This window comes from Lepus europaeus, chromosome 17 (assembly GCF_033115175.1).
Source record: "Lepus europaeus isolate LE1 chromosome 17, mLepTim1.pri, whole genome shotgun sequence".
NCBI lineage: Eukaryota > Metazoa > Chordata > Mammalia > Lagomorpha > Leporidae > Lepus > Lepus europaeus.
In genome coordinates this window covers 70,784,817-70,802,505 of record NC_084843.1, presented here as the reverse complement: position 1 = coordinate 70,802,505, position 17,689 = coordinate 70,784,817, and the positions used below count along the sequence as shown (strand labels likewise).

Sequence of the window (17,689 nt, the reverse complement as noted above, 5' to 3'; positions counted from 1 at the left end):
TTACAGAGAGAGAAATGAGGGAGAGATGGAAAGAGGGAGAGAGAGAGACAGATATTTTCCATCTACTGGTTCACTCCTCAATTGGCAGCAAAGACCAAAGCCAGGGACCTGACATTCCATCCAATGCTTTCCCAGGCATAGTAGCAAAGAGCTGGATTGGAAGTGGAGCATGAACCAGTGCTCATATGGGATTCCAATGTCCCAGGTAATGGCTTAACCAGCTACACCACAAAAAATTCTTAAAATGTAGCAGTAAGAAAACAAACACACAAATTTAAAAATGGGCCAAAGAACTGGAAAGAAATCTCACCAAAGAAGATGCACAGATAGTAAATAAGCACTAAAGAAAAGATGCTCCATATCATATTCCACTGGAAAATGCAAGTTGAAACAATGAGAATTACTACATGCCTGTTAGAATGGATAAAATTTAGAACACTGACAGCAACAAATGTTGGTAAGGATGTAGAGCAACAGAAATTCGCAGACATTACTGGCTGGAATACAAAGTGGTATAACCACTTTGGAAAATAACTTGACAGTTTCTTATGAAACTAAATGGACTTTAATCATATGATTCAGCAATAACACTCCTTGGTATTTATACAAAAGAATTGAAACCATGTCTGCACAAAAACTTGTATAAGGTTGTTTATAGCAATTATATTTAGGAAGCAACAGAGATGATTTTCAGTAGGTGAATAGATAAGTAAATAGTAGTAAATCCAGATGATAGAATATCATTTAGCACTAAAATGAAACAAGCAGCCGGCGCCGTGGCTTAACAGGCTAATCCTCCGCCTTGTGGCACCGGCACACCGGGTTCTAGTCCCGGTTGGGGCGCCAGATTCTATCCCAGTTGCCCCTCTTCCAGGCCAGCTCTCTGCTATGGCCCGGGAAGGCAATGGAGGATGGCCCAAGTCCTTGGGCCCTGCACCCGCATGGGAGACCAGAAGAAGCACCTGGCTCCTGGCCTCGGATCAGCACAATGCGCCAGCCGCAGCAGCCATTGGAGGGTAAACCAACGGCAAAGGAAGACCTTTCTCTCTGTCTCTCTCTCTCTCTCTCACTATCCACTCTGCCTGTCAAAAATTTAAAAAAAAAAAATAAAAAAAATTTAAAAAATGAAATAAGCTATCAAGCCATGAGAAAGCATGAAGGAATTACTAAGAAAAGAAAGTCAGTTTGGGGCCATCAAAGAAGGAGGTACCTTTCTCCAAAGGGAGGAGAGAACTTCCACTTTGACTTTGGCCTTGTTTAAATAAGGTCAGAGTTTATGAACTCAAGAGGCTTCCATAGTCTTGGCAGCTCATGACAAGAGCCTCGGGTGATTATTGACGTCGTAAATAAGAGTGTCAATTGTTAAATCAACAACAGGAGTCACTGTGCACTTACTCCCCATGTAGGATCTCTGTCTTTAATATGTTGTACTATGCGGATTAACAATTAATGGTAAAACTAGTATTCAAACAGTACTTTATATTTTGTGCAACTGTGTGGGTTCAGTCTGTTGAAATCTACTTAGTATATACTAAGTTGATCTTCTGTATATAAAGATAATTAAAAATGAATCTCAGTGAAGAATGGGGTGGGAGAGGGAGTAGGAAATGGGATGGTTTGTGGGTGGGAGTGTGGTTATGGGGGTAAAAACTGCTATAACCCAAAGGTTGTACTTTCAAAATTTATATTTATTCAATAAAAGTTTTCTAAAAAAAGAAATCCAGTTTGAAAGGGTTGATTCCAAATATATGACATTCTAGAAAACACAAGACTACGATGACTATGATCATTGATTATCCAGATTGGAGGGGATAAACAGGCAGAGTATGGAGAAATTTTAGGGCAGGTAAGCTATTCTTTGTGATAATGATGATTATATGGTGTAATACATTTGTCCAAACCCACAACATGTCCAACATCAGGAATAAAGCCTAACATAAACTATGAACTTTGGAAAATGATGAGTCAATGTAGACTCATCAATTGTAACAAATGCTGATCATGGGGACCAATGTGCATGTGTCGGGGCAAAGATCATAGGGAAAATCTTTGTACACTATGCACACTTTTGCTGTGAACTTTAAGCTGTTCTAAGAAACAAAATACGCTTTAAAAATTCATATAGATGGACACACAAACAGAACTTGGCATCAGTCAACTGTAGGCATACCAAATAACTGGCATGATCAAATTTATACAGACTAGGCTTACATTTCTGCTTCCCAGCTGAATTTAAATCCCAAAGATGTCACAGTAGTTGAGATAACAGCATTTTCAGCAAAGGAAATTTTACCCATATGAATGCTGTAATCACAAGTTAAATCTGAAAACACTTGTTCCCAAAAGAGCAAACAGAATTTTACACAGTTAGAGGAATGTATGGGTGTGAATTAGTGAGGTCAATAAAATCAGTATATTCACAGTGTCTATAAACTTCTTTACTAGTCCAAAAATCTCTTATTAGTTGCCATTATTCATATGCATATTATGTACTTCCATTAGTTCTGACTTGTTGACCAATCTCTTTCCTCCAAGGCAGTATCTACTGCTGGAGTCACACAGTTACTGAGAACTCATTCCAACCCCTAACCCCACCAAGGCTTATAACTATGATTTGACTCTTGAGTTTTTACAAGGCACAATATAACAATAGATTTGATGATGAACTACTCAACAACTTGCTATTTTTCCTAAGCCAGTAACTACATTCATTTAAATGAGTTCTAATACAGAGACCTCTTAATAAATATTTTGGTGCCATAGCAAATTGTTTCACTTACAAATTGTAAGTTGCTAGTGCTTCAAGCATTGGATGGAGACTGGTCTACTTCTTTTAATAGTAATAACTGATACAGTTTGCCATAATTATGGCCACAACATCTTGAGATATCTGAAGCTATCCCAGCCCCACCACTAGCCATGTAATGCGTCCTGCAATTGTGGGAATTCTGCTACCCAAGTCACAGAGCTTCTGTTCTCCAAGTCTGAAATCACCATAGCCCAGTGAGGAAATTTCTCTAATCCCACAAGGCTCATTGCTCACTTTCCCCAAAAGGAGTGTTGGTGCACCCACCTCTGTGCCAATTAATTCCTGCCATCCTCAGTGAATGAGGAGAGTGCAAATAACTTAGCCTATTGCACAGACGATGTCCATAACTTTCTGTTTGTGGCCAATGACTCAGATTTCTGCTCTTCCTCCAGCGACTAAGCTCTCTACTTACTTTCCTAAAAATTGCTCATTCACATCCACCAATACCCCCTCTGCATTATCATTCTTTCTGAGTCTTTTTTTTTTTCTCCTATTTTAACTGGAACCAAGACCTTTTCTGAAAAGTCTAATTTTCTTCTACCTTTCTGAAAAGCTGTTTTCATTTTCTCACTCTCAAAGTTGGTGGTGTGCCATCCTGGCTCCTAATGCGCTCTTTCTCTTGTGAGAAATTTTATTCCTTTAGAAGTTATTCCATTCACACCATGGCAGAGATTACTAAAAATCCATGCCCTCTTTTGTCTCAAAGATCTCAGGGATTCATCGGGGCTTCATTTCCCAGCCTCTCTTGTGGGAGAATGTGCTTATGTGATTTAGATCTAATGAACACAATGCTAATCAAACAAGCATACAAGCCTTTTAAGAAATGGATGTGTATCTATGATCTCTTTTCCCATCTGCTAGTTAGGTGCCGATGACAAGGAAATATAGGTGATGCTGAAACACATGATGAACAGTCTGCAACTCTGATTCACTGCTTTGATGGAAGCTAGTTATTTACTGACCAGAAAGATCTACCTTGTACAAGAAAAAAATAGTAGCAGAAAATAAACTGCTACTGGGTTTGAGCCATTATAATTTTGTGGGCTCTATTTTTCAATATAGCTAGCACATCCCTTACCTATATATAATAACCCCCTTCATTTTCATCTACTAGACCCCAGCATAATCCACCTCATTTATTGGAAACTTTGGCATGTAACAAATATTCTGTCTATCCTAACTCGAGCATCATCATGAGTAACAAATATTGACTCAATCTATTCAAAACCATAGAACCCTTGACCTGTAATTTCAAATCATTTCCTCCTCTGCCCCAATAGGCATACTTTGAAGATTTCCACCTGCTTTAACATTCCATCTTCAAAATAATTATCAACCAATGCACCATGTGACTATAATCAGTGATGCTGACTATTAACTGATTGCACTGAGATACTTATCTCTTCCTCACTTTCTTCCACGTCTACCTTACATTCCAGGGTGCTTCATTTGATTAATCCCCTGCATTTCATTGCCCTGCTGAGATTCTATCACATCTATCTAGCAAAACTTCAAATCTGACCTACAGGGACTGAGCTGTCTGCCTTTTCTATGATGTAATACCCAGATAATGGAGGGCTAGTGAATAAATTCACACAACAGGGAAGACCTATTTCAACATAAAGATGCAATCATTAATTCCTAACTCTCAAAATTCCCAGCAATACAATGAGCAACTTGATGTCTTCTCTCGCATATGCCAAAGGCATCCCAAACTCACAATTCCACAGCCAATCTAGTAAAATCACCAAAAAATAGATTCTTCTATCATAGTCTTTCTCAGTAAATGGCTTCTTATCTAAATATGCAGACCATAAATCTTGTATTCTTTAACATTAATTCCTCTCTAGTACTTGTGGTGTTAATTATTGTATTAATATCCATTACTAATTATCTATAAATTTCCGCATACAGTCTACCATCATACTGTTCCATGGTAACACCATTTTGTCTTAACTAGTTCTTAAGAAACTTATCAGTTTTAATACATTTTCATTACCTGATTATTATTTGTACATTTACTATGCTGTAAGGCACATTGGTCTGTTCCCTGTCCATTTTTACTTACTATTTCATCTCTGACATTTTTGCATAGTTTCTTTATTTGTTTTTGTTTTGCTTAGAGAGATTCCATAAACATTTGCTGGATGAATGAGTGAATGCAAAAGTGAAAGCAAGTACAAGGGTATCTAAAAAGTTCATGGAAAATGAAAGTATAAGATAAATTGGGGGATAAATTTGCTGTGTTGCAGGTTTAGCTACTATTTGGGATGGCTGTAGTCCATACCAGAGTGCCTCGTTCAAGACACAGATCCTCTGCTTCTGATCCAGCTGTGCCTGAGAAGACAGAGAATGACAGTCCATGTGCTTGGGTTCCTGCTACTCACATGTGAGACCAGGATTTCCTAGTTCCTGGCTTCAGCTTGGTCTAGTCTCAGCTGTTGCAGGCATTTGGGAATTGAGCAGGTGAGTAGAAGAGATTCTCTCTCTCTCTCTCTCTCTCTCCTTTCCCCCTCTGTCACTTTGCCTTTCAAGGAAATATATCTTTAAATATAATTAAAGTTTATTCTGGTACGAGAAACATATATATAAATATTTTTTCATAATATGCATCTCCATGAACTTTTTGAAGACCCCCTGAAAAAATGAATCAGTATTGTTACAATAAACACATTCATATGTGAAGCCGGTGTTCATATCCACATCATAAAAGGGGAAAAATCTGAAGTTCAACTAAAGCCAAGCAAGTAGAGCCTAATTAATACAGATGAAATTTCAATCTTGTCAATTTTCCTTAACTCTAATGTCTGAATATTTTTCTGTTCTTGTCCTCCTACTGTGATGCATATTGAAATTACAGAATGTTTTCTTCCAATTTAACTTAAACACTCAAAGAATCATGTCTAATTGTTAATAGAATAATCTCTAAGAGTAGAAATGAAGACCCTGGAAGGCATTCTGATCTTTTAAAAAGCACATTTTTCACTGCAAATACTTTACAAATATTTAAATTTTGTACATGGAAATGTTTAACAGCCCATAGTCCAAATGAACATCAATATCAAAATGTATCCAAAATGTCAGAATGCCAGAAGGAAAGGATTACAATGGAGAATAATAAAAATGGATACTTTCATGCATTTTGTTTTCTATCATTTACTGTTTGGCATTTTGTAACCTTGTGTTAAGCAATTTAAATGTGCATCAAAATAGGAACTATTACTATTCCTATGTTACAGATAAGAAAATTGAGAATTAGAGACAAAATTGTAAGCCAGGAGCCATATCCAAATTCTGTATGCTTCCAGAGGCTGCACTTAACATTACATTGCCTTTTCCAACAAAAGTTAAGTCTTTCATTTTGAGTTATCAGTAAGTGAATAAAAAGTGGACCAAACATTTTTGCTATTAATAACACCTGATAAGAAGACATGTCAATTACAATCAGATGAGGAGGGGGAGAATTATCTATAGTATAAAACAGCTTTTCCAGGATATTTAAGGAGCAAATAGTTTAGTCTTACCCATGAATTCAATCCCCAAGTGGTCTGCTACGCCAAAGTCAGCATGGAAAGAAGGGAGACAGAAAGAAAGAAAATGGTTAGAAGAAAAACATCCATACATGCAAAGCAATGCTTCTAAGGCTGTCCTCCAAGGTGAAGGGTGTGTCTCAAGATTAACCACTCTGTGTATCTGCTTGATAAACACAACATAAAGATGGCCAGTAATAGGAGTGCTAATCAGTACTTCCCCAAAGCCTCTGAACTATAGCTTGAATTTTAAGAAAATTATTTATTTAAAGGCCTGGAGAGTGCTCCCATCTGCAGGCTGGCTGATGGGTGAGGCTGGCCGTGGCCCAAAGCTGGGATCCAAGAACTCAATTCAAGTCTCTCACATGGGTAACTGCACCCCTGTTACTTACACAGGACACAAAATCTGAGGCAGATGTGGAACATAAACCCAGTCCACCTGACCCTTCACCCACCCTGACCAACAAGGTTGCTTATGAAGAGTGGAGTGAGGAAAAGCACCAGTCGGCCTCAGAGATTGATTCCTTTAAATAGTGCTTTCTTTCATTCACTTTTGCACTCATTGCACTACTTAACAATGTTTTCTGTTATAGCAATATTTGTCTGAAAATGAGATTTTTTTTAAAGTATTGCTATAATTTTTTTCTTTGTTACCAGGACAAATATCTGAGCTTCCTTTGAGGAGTTCTCCATTTAGCAAATTAGCTTTTCCTTTTAGAAAATAAGCATTTCACAACCTTGGCTGTTTCCTCTTTGTAAACAGTTCACTTTAAAAATTTCACCATGCTAAAATATGTAACACAAAATATGCCATGTTAGCCATTCGTAGCTGTATGACTCAATGATATTCATTACATTTACAATGTTGTACAAGAACCAACAATACATGTCTAACACTTTTCCATCACTTCAAACAGAAACTCAGTATCCCTAAGCCACTTTCTACTACTCCACAGCACTTGGTAACCACTAATCCACTTTGCTTCTATCAAATCAATTTGCCTATAACCAGTTCAATTTAAGTGGTTGTGACTTTCTTGCATGGTGTTTTTTGACTACTCATTCTGTTCTGATGGGTTCAGTGATAAATACCTGGCAAACTTCATGAAAAGACAGGATTCTTGTTCTCACATAGTTCAAATACCAGTGGGAGACCACAGAAAGAAAACTCTGGTCATTCTTTCTAATAAGTGCTATAATGGAAAAGCAAAAATGTAGAGCAGCCAGGGACCTACATGCTTGGGACAGAATGAGTGTGCTTCACAAAAGAATGAGATTTGTGGAAAGTCTGGCAAGCTCATGTTTGTGTTCTAGTGCCAAAAGGAAGTTTTAGGACTGTATGCACCTAGGACACTGGAGAGACTAGGGTTACAGTACCAAAAAATAAGGATTTGAGAGACATAATCTATCAGGAGGCTACAATGAAAACAAACAAAAAGACTGAGTATTTGCATACAGCCAGAAAAAAAAAATGCAAGAAGAAAATCAAGAGGGAAAGCTAGAGATATCAGAGCAGGAGATGTCAAATAGTGGGCCCCAGATATCCAATGACATGACCAGGCAGCGGGAAAGCCATCAGCCTCAGATTGGTGTGAAAAGAACTTTCTGGTGGAGCTGAATGACCCTGAACTGACTGCCTGCTGTGTGTTTCCTGGCAGGTGCAGCTAGTGGCCATTCTTCATTCTTGCAGGATCCTGGCTGCTCTCCTCTGCAATTGTGTGACAGAGCATGTGGAAGGTGTGGCTTTTGGGAAATCATAAATTGTGCTAAGAAGTGAAGACCATGTTTGAGAACTTGGAGGCCAATGTGAACACTTTTCAAATGCAATGAATTCATGACCAATATCAGAGATAGAAATCAGAATTTTAAAGTTATTCAAATACTAAAAGGTATGAGCAGAAATCCTGAGGAAAAAGAAATCTATCTTAACATCGCAAAAAAGTTACATGATGAAAGTGGTAATTTTCAGAAATACTTTCCATTCCAGTGACCAATATATTTTGGACTTTAAAGGGAAATTATTGATTAATTTTATAATTGCTTATTCATGGAATCTGCTGCCAACAAACATAAAAACAAAAATATCTTATTTTAAATCTCCTCCCCCAACATACACATTAGCATTGCTTATTAAAATGATAAACATGATGATCCCTGTTGCAGACCTGAAGACCCTGACAAGGTTTGGTCCACACAGAAGGATCAATGAAAATCATGAAAAGCAAATGAGAGACAAAGAAAAAGCAACTAATTTTGTCAATTGAGTCAGATGCAGAACATAAACCACAATATTCCTCATAATCCTTAAAGGGCTAGATCTCAAAGCAAACAGCCTTACTGGGGATATTCAGACCTGCATGAAAATATCAAGAGAGAGAAGATGAGAATTCATCAATTAGTAGTTCGTTTACTCAACCACTCAACAAACTCTGAGCCAACAACTACACGGATATCAGGGTGCATGCACAGGCACACATCATAAGCAAAAGCGGTTTGATTTTTTTCCTATGGCATGGATTAGGATGCGTAATTTTCCCTTTTTAACACTTCGACTTTTATATGTAAAACCTGCATTTATTTGGAATGTTCACATCTTTGTAGTGACCAGCGCTTGTTGAGCACATTCTGTGTGCCAGGGACTGCTTTCAGTATGATGTCACAGCGCTGTGTAAGACTGGTATTGTGCTTGTTTTACAGGAGAGGAGAAGAGGCATGGAGTGGTGAACTAACTTAGCCCAACCCACATTGTCTGAAAGTGGTGGGAACATGACTGAGCCAAGGCTGTCCAACCGTGGGCACTCCTGTTGCACTCAAGGTCTACATTTGCCCTTCCCGTGAAGGGAAAACTGGTCAGCAGATAATGAGATCTACAGGGAAGAATGATTGAATCCACTTAAGAGACCAAGTGTTTCCAAGCATCTTCAGGCAATGTGGAAGCATCACTTCTTTACCTACCAGCCCCTACTTTATGGAGGAAGTACAGAACATACCATAAATAGGATGGATATAGAAGAACCCAACAGTTCTCTGTCTCCAAGGAATCAAATTGCAAATCACTAATGCTCCCCCATTGGTTACTAAGGAAATTGCTGCATGACAAAGCTGGCATAGTTAGTTGTATTTATAAATAGCAAGAGATACATAAAAAGTTGTCTGAAGATATGCCAGACATGGAACCAAATAATGTTATAATTAGCAGTGTACTTAACTAATGCCTGCATCTCTGCAGGCAAAAATGAAACATTCTTAAGATTTTGGGAGCAGATAACTGCCTAGGAAGACAAAGTGAATATTTTATAAAGTCACAAACTCCTGGAGAACTCCTGGCAAATCCAAGCCATGTTTTTCTTCTACCTTTTTTCTAACTGACAACAGTTCTACATATTTAAGGATTTTTGATGTACACATTACTGAAGGGCTAATTCAACTAATTAGCATACGCATTCCCTAATTTTTTTTTCCTTGTGCTGGAAACACTTAACGTCTATTGTTAGCAATTTTCAAGTATTCAATGAATTGTTGTTAATAACCATCACCATGTTGTACAACAGACCTCACAAGCAATTTACATACTCTTGTCTACAGGCGACAAAGATGCGCTGCTGACAGTGACCCCAGGTGAGCAGGCTCAGAAAAAGCAAGCAGAACTCATCCTTGACTTTGACTCCAATCTCAGCCTGCAATGGGAAAAGTTGTTATTTATCCTTGGATGAGGAACTCACTGCAAGGCAGCACTGGGACCATGCAGCAAGAAGACCAGGTTCAATGCCAGTCCTGTGGTAAAGCTACTGAACGAGGCGACTTCGATTCTGTCACAGAATAGTCCTAGATATGGCGATTTAGACATGGAATGAGACGTTCCGTGAACACACTGATACACACTTTAAAGCGCCAGAAAGTGCAGTGGACCGCTTCACTAGGAGAATTGCCACAGGACCTCTTGTGTGTGTGCCGACTCTCCTGGTGGTAACTCAAGCTTCGTGAAAAGAGCCACTTTGTCACGGAGCACTCTGTGGAGCTGTGATCTGAGGGACCCACTCTGCAAAATGCATGCCATGTGTGTGTGGAGCAAACCACATGTCAGTCATGAGTGGCTCATCTTAGTAACTGAACATAAATCTGTCACTCAGTAGATTCCACCCACAGGTCCCTGTCAAATGACTTCTTTTGGGTGATAATCCAGGAAGAGGCGGTCGGCCTCAGCAGAGGAGACTCAATTGGATTTATGAAGATGGTAAGCTGGGCCTGGAGTATTTGCTAACCCTTAGCACCTTAACTCACTGTAAAGCGATATCATTGTTTCATGCTTAACATATTTCACGTTTAATAGTGGGCCTGTGTATTTTTCTTGCTCCCAGGTGAGATAATGGACAAGATATGAGATGTTGTATGCTGAGACACTGTCATGCTTGTCCCTGTTTATGGCAGCAAGACAGGCAAACTAGGAAACACTGGGATAGACTCTAAGGTTTCTGATTAGGAGGAGAATGAGGACTACAGATGGCCCTGGCTGCAATTGCTTCATTCTGAAAAATCAATACATGGGATCCACTGAAGATACACCTCTAAAATGGTTAAGGAATCAAAGGACGGGAGGGTGGAATTGACTAAAGCCTACTAGAACATCTTGCTGTGTCATTAGGGGAAAGCGACACTTGGAAGTCAGCAGGAGAATGTAGGAGCAGGGCTGCAGCCAGACCTGAATCTTTCTGATCTTAAGATGCGGAAATGCTCAAGAGTGTGAGCACACTTCTGGTGGGTGAAGCGGGAAAGTCCCTTCCACGTTTGCAGAAAATCTGTGTTACAGGGAGAGAGAGATTATCATTTTACCTTTCTAAAAGTCTATTTAGCATAAGAATTTAGTATAAGAGTTGGGATATAACTGCAGGTCTGATTCTAAACTCCACTTTCCCTTCACTAAATTACCTTACATCATTAAATACCTAATTTCACTTTTATCATATATATTTTTGATTAAGAATTTATACATGTTCATGAATAAATTGTGGAAAATAAAAACTCATATTAATAACTCAACACCTCCAAAAAGTAGTTCCTGCTAAGTTCTTTGTTCTGCTTGTTTCTAGACTTCCTTCTACACCTGTAAAATAAACTAGCAGTCAATTTTACACAAAATCACCCTGTATTATGTGTTCAACTCAGAGGAATATTTGTGGCAAAAGCTCTAAAATCCTGATCCCCCTCCAACTCCATCATATCAGAACTGACAACTTTTTTTGCTTCTGAGAGTAGGCTGTGACATTATTACCATGACCAGCCTCATACCAGACAGGCCATCAATCATGGAGAAGCAAAAACCACTATTTCAGAAAAGTACACAGCCTCGTTTTCTCCCTAGGCCTTGTTATAGAACATGTCCTCTTTATTTTTCCTCCCAAAAGCTGTACTGCTAATTCCTGCTGGACACAGATATTTCTATCTCATACTCTTCCCTCATCTTCTAAACAAGAATGTTCATTTGGATCCAAGGAAGAGGGCAGGCAGAAATGGAGACCATGCTATATGTTTCAGTTGTGTATATTCAAGATGAGATTCTGCCCCACATAATAAAATATCAAAAAAGGTTCTTCAAAAGTTATTATTTTTTAAAAAATACTTATTTGTAATGTAGACTGACAGAGAAAGAGGGAGAATTGGAGAGAGAGAGAGAGAGAGAGAGAGAGAGAGAGAGAGAGAAATTAGTGAGAGAGCTCTTTCTATTACTGGTTCACTGCCCAAATTTCCACAATAGCCAGGGCAGACCGGATCAAAGCCAGGAGCCAGGAACTCCATCAGGTTCTCCCATGCGGATGGCAGGAACCCAAGTACTTGAGCCATCATCTGCTGCCTCTTAGGTGCATTAGCAGGAAGCTAAATCAGAAGCTCAAAATGTCCAGGATTCAAACCAGGTACTCTGATGTGGGATGCAGCTGGCCCACGCAATGGCTCCACCTGCTATGCCACAATGCCTGTCCCATGCTCATTTTTATTCTAACTTTTCAACATCAATCCCTGTTAGTATCACTGAACATATATAGAAGAGATTATAGCTAACAGATATGCGTATTATGATAAAAGAGAAGAAAGTCTATTCAAAGAAAGAAAAAAGAAATAAGAAAAAGGAAAGAAAGGATTACATGGCAAATAATACTGTGTTTACAGTTGGCACACTGATTAAAGCCTTTGTTAACAAAATGTTTCAAAGCCATACTTTTAATCATACTTAGACATTCAAAACTGCAGTATCTTCATAGTGAATACTAATTCAGAAAATGATGGACACATTTAAAGAAACAGTGTTCTGAACTACACTTCACTAAACAAAGAGTAAAGACAACTCACTCCCGCCTCCTAACACAGATGACAGCTTCAGTAACATGCAGATCCCAGCAAAGAGATCCTTGGCTTCCCATCTGCCAAAGACAGAGGAAACAAAAAGAGATATCATCCAAGAGTCTATGTGACACAGAGGATTCCTGGTCCTGGACCAACTTCCCAAGATATTTATCAAGACATAGCAGCCAAATGTTACAATGTGGAGGATCTGGCATAAAAATCTCATTGGTAAAGGAACAAAACAGAAAGTCTATGGCCAGAAAGAAGTGAAGAAAATTCACTCTAAGGTGAGGACTTGAAGCCTAACCAGAAAGAAGTACTTTTAATATAGGGGCTCAAGAGAATGGGTGGCAACTGAGAAAGCCAAGCACATGTGGCTTATTCTTAAGTGGTGCCTAATACCATCATGAAATGGTGTAGGACTCAACACCTTGTCTTGTCTTTTGTTTTGGTAACTACTCTTTAGTTTGGGCTCATGTTTAGTGGTCAGCTACTGTGGCTTCTGAAAGTCAGTTCTGTCCATTGTTAATACCTGGTTGCTTCGTTGGCTACTTAAGTATTTTGTTTTATGTAAAGGTATTCATTTAGGTGGGTAAAGCAAACACAAACAACTGAAATGTATCACAAATAGTTATCCCAATGAAGAATATAGCTTGTTATTTAATGTTTCCCCTGAACAGTATGCAAAAAAAATCCCTGAACAGTATGCAAAAAAAAAAAAAATCACCTCTTTCCAACATATCTTCAAGCATTGTTTCGTCAGTTCTTTCTATATAGGCTCAGTAACTCACACATACCATGCTTTTGTTATAGCCATCCTACTGCCCCAAGTGTCTTTCCAGATGGACTGCCAAGACTTCTAACAAACTCTTACCATGTTACTCGGCTCAATGTCTCCTGAAGCCATCTCTGGTTTCCTGATACAACACTACCTGTTGCACTTATTGATGAGTAATAATAGTATCTCTTCTCAGCAAATGTGATTAATATGCCTTGAATTAAAACATGTAACCATATATCTGCATCACAACTAATTAGGTAAACTGTGATCTTCCCTGCCTTTCTCCATTTCCCCTAGCTTCTTTCAAATAGAGGATGGCCAGGAAATGTTTACTGAGTCTTTTCTCATAAAGCCACCAACTTCCTTTCTCATTGCATGAATTGAAAGATTTTCTAAAAATGAATCATGTCTGTAAACTAACACTTCACGTTTATACTAAGTGTTCACTCAAGACTTACATGATACCATAACTTTCTAAATTGCTTGGGCATGTCTAATAAATGTACTGTACACACACACACACTGTGTATTTGAAACTACATAATTTATTCCTCAGTGAATTTTGGATTGCTGGCAGGAGGGTGATGAGAGAGGTATGTTCCTGTCTTTTCCTATTCTAATACTTCAGTTACACCACACCTTCATACATTTCACTACTTAAGTACAGAGTCTTTTCTTTAATGACTTTGGGAAGAAAAGTATTGAGCCTAACAGAGTTTCAGAGGAAGCCTCCAAATGCCTTCATCTCTAGCCATATGTGACAATTCTGTTCTCCACTATTCTGCGCAACCTCTACCTCTTTTGATCACAAACTAAGCTGCATCTGTGACATGTATCAAAGCATCACAGTACAACAAGCTCTGTGAGCACTCCAGGTCTTTGGCAGAGTTGCTCTCTCTTGCTTATCATTCAAGTCTCAGCTCACACACTGCCCCAAGAGCTGTCCTCTCCACGCTGTGCTTTGAATTCTATCTCATGGTCATTTGTTTGGCAATCTCACCTCCTTCTGGTGTATGTACCCTGTCTAGCAGGGAGTGACTGCTCAAAATATTTTTGTTGATGGAATACACATACAGAAGGATAATGAGCACTTGAATCAAGCAATCTGTGTATTTGTTGAAATGTGCATATTCATACATTTGGTATCTGCTCATACATAAAACCAGGCAACTGAGAAGGGAATGTGGCAACTCTGCTTATTTTTTTTATTGTTGATTATGTTTTATTGCTTCATTTTGACAAAATAGCACATTTCAATATTGGGGAACAACTTAATTTCATATATAATATTTTTTTTCTTATAAAAAGCACTGGTATGGGACTAGTTTCACAGTTTATGTTCCTTACGATGCCTATTTCTGTTAGCAAGTTTAAAAGTCACATTAATTTATACTTACAAACCCCTGAACACCTGAGAATACTTGATAATGAACACAACAGAAGATACATTTGGGCTCACTAATGGATTAATTTATTTCTTATGCAGACTTAAAACGCAGCAACAGGATGAAACTTTTCCCCTAAATGCATAATCAGCTGACAGTGTTATTTGCCTCTCATTTAAATGCAAGGAACAATTATTTTTTAGCTACCTGCTTCCTAAACCCATTAGTGAATAAACTATGGACTAATGTAAACCTCCTTTATTTAATAAAAATAAAGAAATGGAAATTAAACCAGCAGAACCTTCTTCCATTAGTGGCTTTCCCCAATGTAACTGGATTACTCTTAGTAGTATAGAAAAAACAAAGGAAGCTCCTGTATTTAAATGATGGAGAGAACAGTTATCTAGAATAAGTAGTTGGAAACTCAGCTGACTGCAGGTATTTTGAAATTCTTAGCCTCATTCTCCCACGAGCTTATTCTACAGTCTTGGTGGTTTTCTGTATGCATTGCTCCTTGATATTTGAGTAGATATATTCATTCCGTTGAAATCCTATTAGTGATAACCTTTCCAAAATGGTGTGCAGATGTCAGAAGCTAAGTATGGATAAATTTACGACATTCTTATTTTACATCAAGCATACAGTGGAAAGGCAAATGAGCAGGGAGAGTCAACAACAATCTTTCTTGAAACTACCATCTATAGGGGCCAGTGTGTAGCATGGCAAGTTAAGCCTCCTCCTGCAGCACAGCATCCGATATGTGTGCCAGTTCATGTCCCAGCTGCTGCTCTTCTGATCCAGCTCTCTGTTATGGCCTGGGAAAGCAGAAGATGGCCCAGGTGCTTGGGCCCCGGCACCTGCCTGGGAGGCCTGGAAGAAGCTCCGAGCTCCCGAAATCGTATCAGCTCAGCTCTGGCCATTGCAGCCACTGGGGAGTGAACCAGTGGATGGAAGACCTCTCTCTCTTTCCCTCTCTCTCTAACTCTGCCTCTCAAATAAACAAATAAATCTTAAGAAAAAAAAAAAGAAATTACCATCTACAAATGCTATACTGGAAAAGTCCACATGTGTTTCCCTCTCTCACCCTCATAGCATCCTGGTAATTTACAGGTGAGAAAATAAAGGTTCATAGACTTAAGCCAAAATCCTGAAGATGAAAAGGATTCTTTTTTCATTACACCACACTGAAATCACTCATGGAAATCTTTCTACCTTGTCTGATGTGCCCTTCCACTCAAATAGTCATGCTGCAACCCCAAGCTGTACACTCCAATGCAAATGCTTGACTTTGTACCTACGCAGTCTTGGGGATTTAATGCATGTATACAGACTAACTTCAAGCAAAACCAGCCTTGAGAAGCAAATCTTTTTCTATACAGGGTCTTCTGTGGAATCCTTTGTATGTATGTACTCTGTTTCTTCACATTGCACTGTAATTATCGTTGTTATTTGTTCACTTGCCCATAGTTCCCAAATGATTATGTTTAATCTAATTAAAAAACCATGCTTAATTTCTCTTTATATCATAGATCTCAAGACAGTTCCTGGCACAGATTGAGCATTTGAATAAACAAAGGAAAACTTGATAGCTGATGCTTTATTCAACTCAATCTCTGCTACAAGTAGTTCCTTTTTTTTTTGACAGGCAGAGTTAGTGAGAGAGACAGAGAGAAAGGTCTTCCTTCCATTGGTTCACCCCTCAAATGGCCACTCTGGCCGGCGCGCTGCGCGGATCCAAAGCCAGAAGCCAGGTGCTTCCTCCTGGTCTCCCATGCGGGTGCAGGGCCCAAGCACTTGGACCATCCTCCACTGCCTTCCCGGGCCATAGCAGAGAGCTGGACTGGAAGAAGAGCAGCCAGGACAGAATCCGGCGCCCTGACGGGGACTAGAACCCGGTGCGTTTGTGCTGCAGGCGGAGGATTAACCTAGTGAGCCGCAGCACCAGCCAACAAGTAGTTTCTTTTACTCTGGGTCCTCCCCTTCAACTGACTTTGGGAAGGGAGGTCTTAGCAATAAACATAGAGAAAGTTTTGAGATACAAAATCCTTAGCCAAGAAGAAATCAAGGTATAGAATATTAAATTTGATGTTTTAGAAAAAGAGCTGGACTCCTGCTGTAGATTACTATGTTAAAATTTTCCTAGATGAGGAACCAGCGCTGTGGCATAGTGAGTTAAACCACCATCTGCAGGGCCATCATCCCATATGTGCACGGGTTCAATTCCTACCTGTTCTGCTTTTGATCCAGTTCCTTGCTAATACGACTGGAAAAACACTGGAAGATAGCCCAGATCTTTGGGCCTCTGCACCCTTGTTGGAGACCTGGAAGAAGCTCCTGGCTTCTGGCTTTGGATTGGTTCAGCTCCAGCCATTGTGGTCATTTGGGGAGTGAACCAGCAGATGGAAGATCTCTCTCCCTCTCTCTCTCCCTCTTCCTCTCCCTCTCCCTCTCTCTCTCCTTCTTCTTCTCCCTCTGTAACTCTGCCTTTCAAATAAAATAAATAAATCTTTAAAAAAATTTTTTCTAGGTGAAGAGAAGAAATGGAAGAAAGCTAAAATGCCTGGAAGGAGGCCTTTAGGAATAAACAGATCTGCCGCTGCTGCCAAAGCATGAACTTCTTTCCCTGCCTCCTGTTCCAGTGAGAGGAGAAACAGGAATTCCACTCCATGGTTCCCAAACAGGGCTGCCTGCTTGGAGCTTACTAATTAAGGCCCATGGAGGCAGGAAATCTCAGTGTGCCCCATGCCCATAGCTTCCTCAACCTCAGCTTTGCCCTAGAGGGTGAAATGCCTGGGAGGTCCAGAGAGATGGGCCCTGGATGTGCCAAGGTGGAAAGCAGCCATGTGGA

General features: G+C 39.4%; 1 protein-coding gene across 3 annotated transcripts in view; it reads right to left on the bottom strand.

The window, feature by feature from the left end:
• Positions 1-17,689, bottom strand: part of NRG3 (neuregulin 3) — a 1,158,196-nt gene that overhangs the window by 132,408 nt on the left and 1,008,099 nt on the right. For 2 of the 3 annotated variants that reach the window (XM_062214690.1, XM_062214691.1), the window contains exon 4: positions 6,334-6,360. In XM_062214690.1, coding sequence (XP_062070674.1) covers positions 6,334-6,360 — 27 coding nt within the window. The remainder of the gene's footprint in view (positions 1-6,333; positions 6,361-17,689) is intronic. The other variant, XM_062214692.1, reaches the window with a different exon arrangement.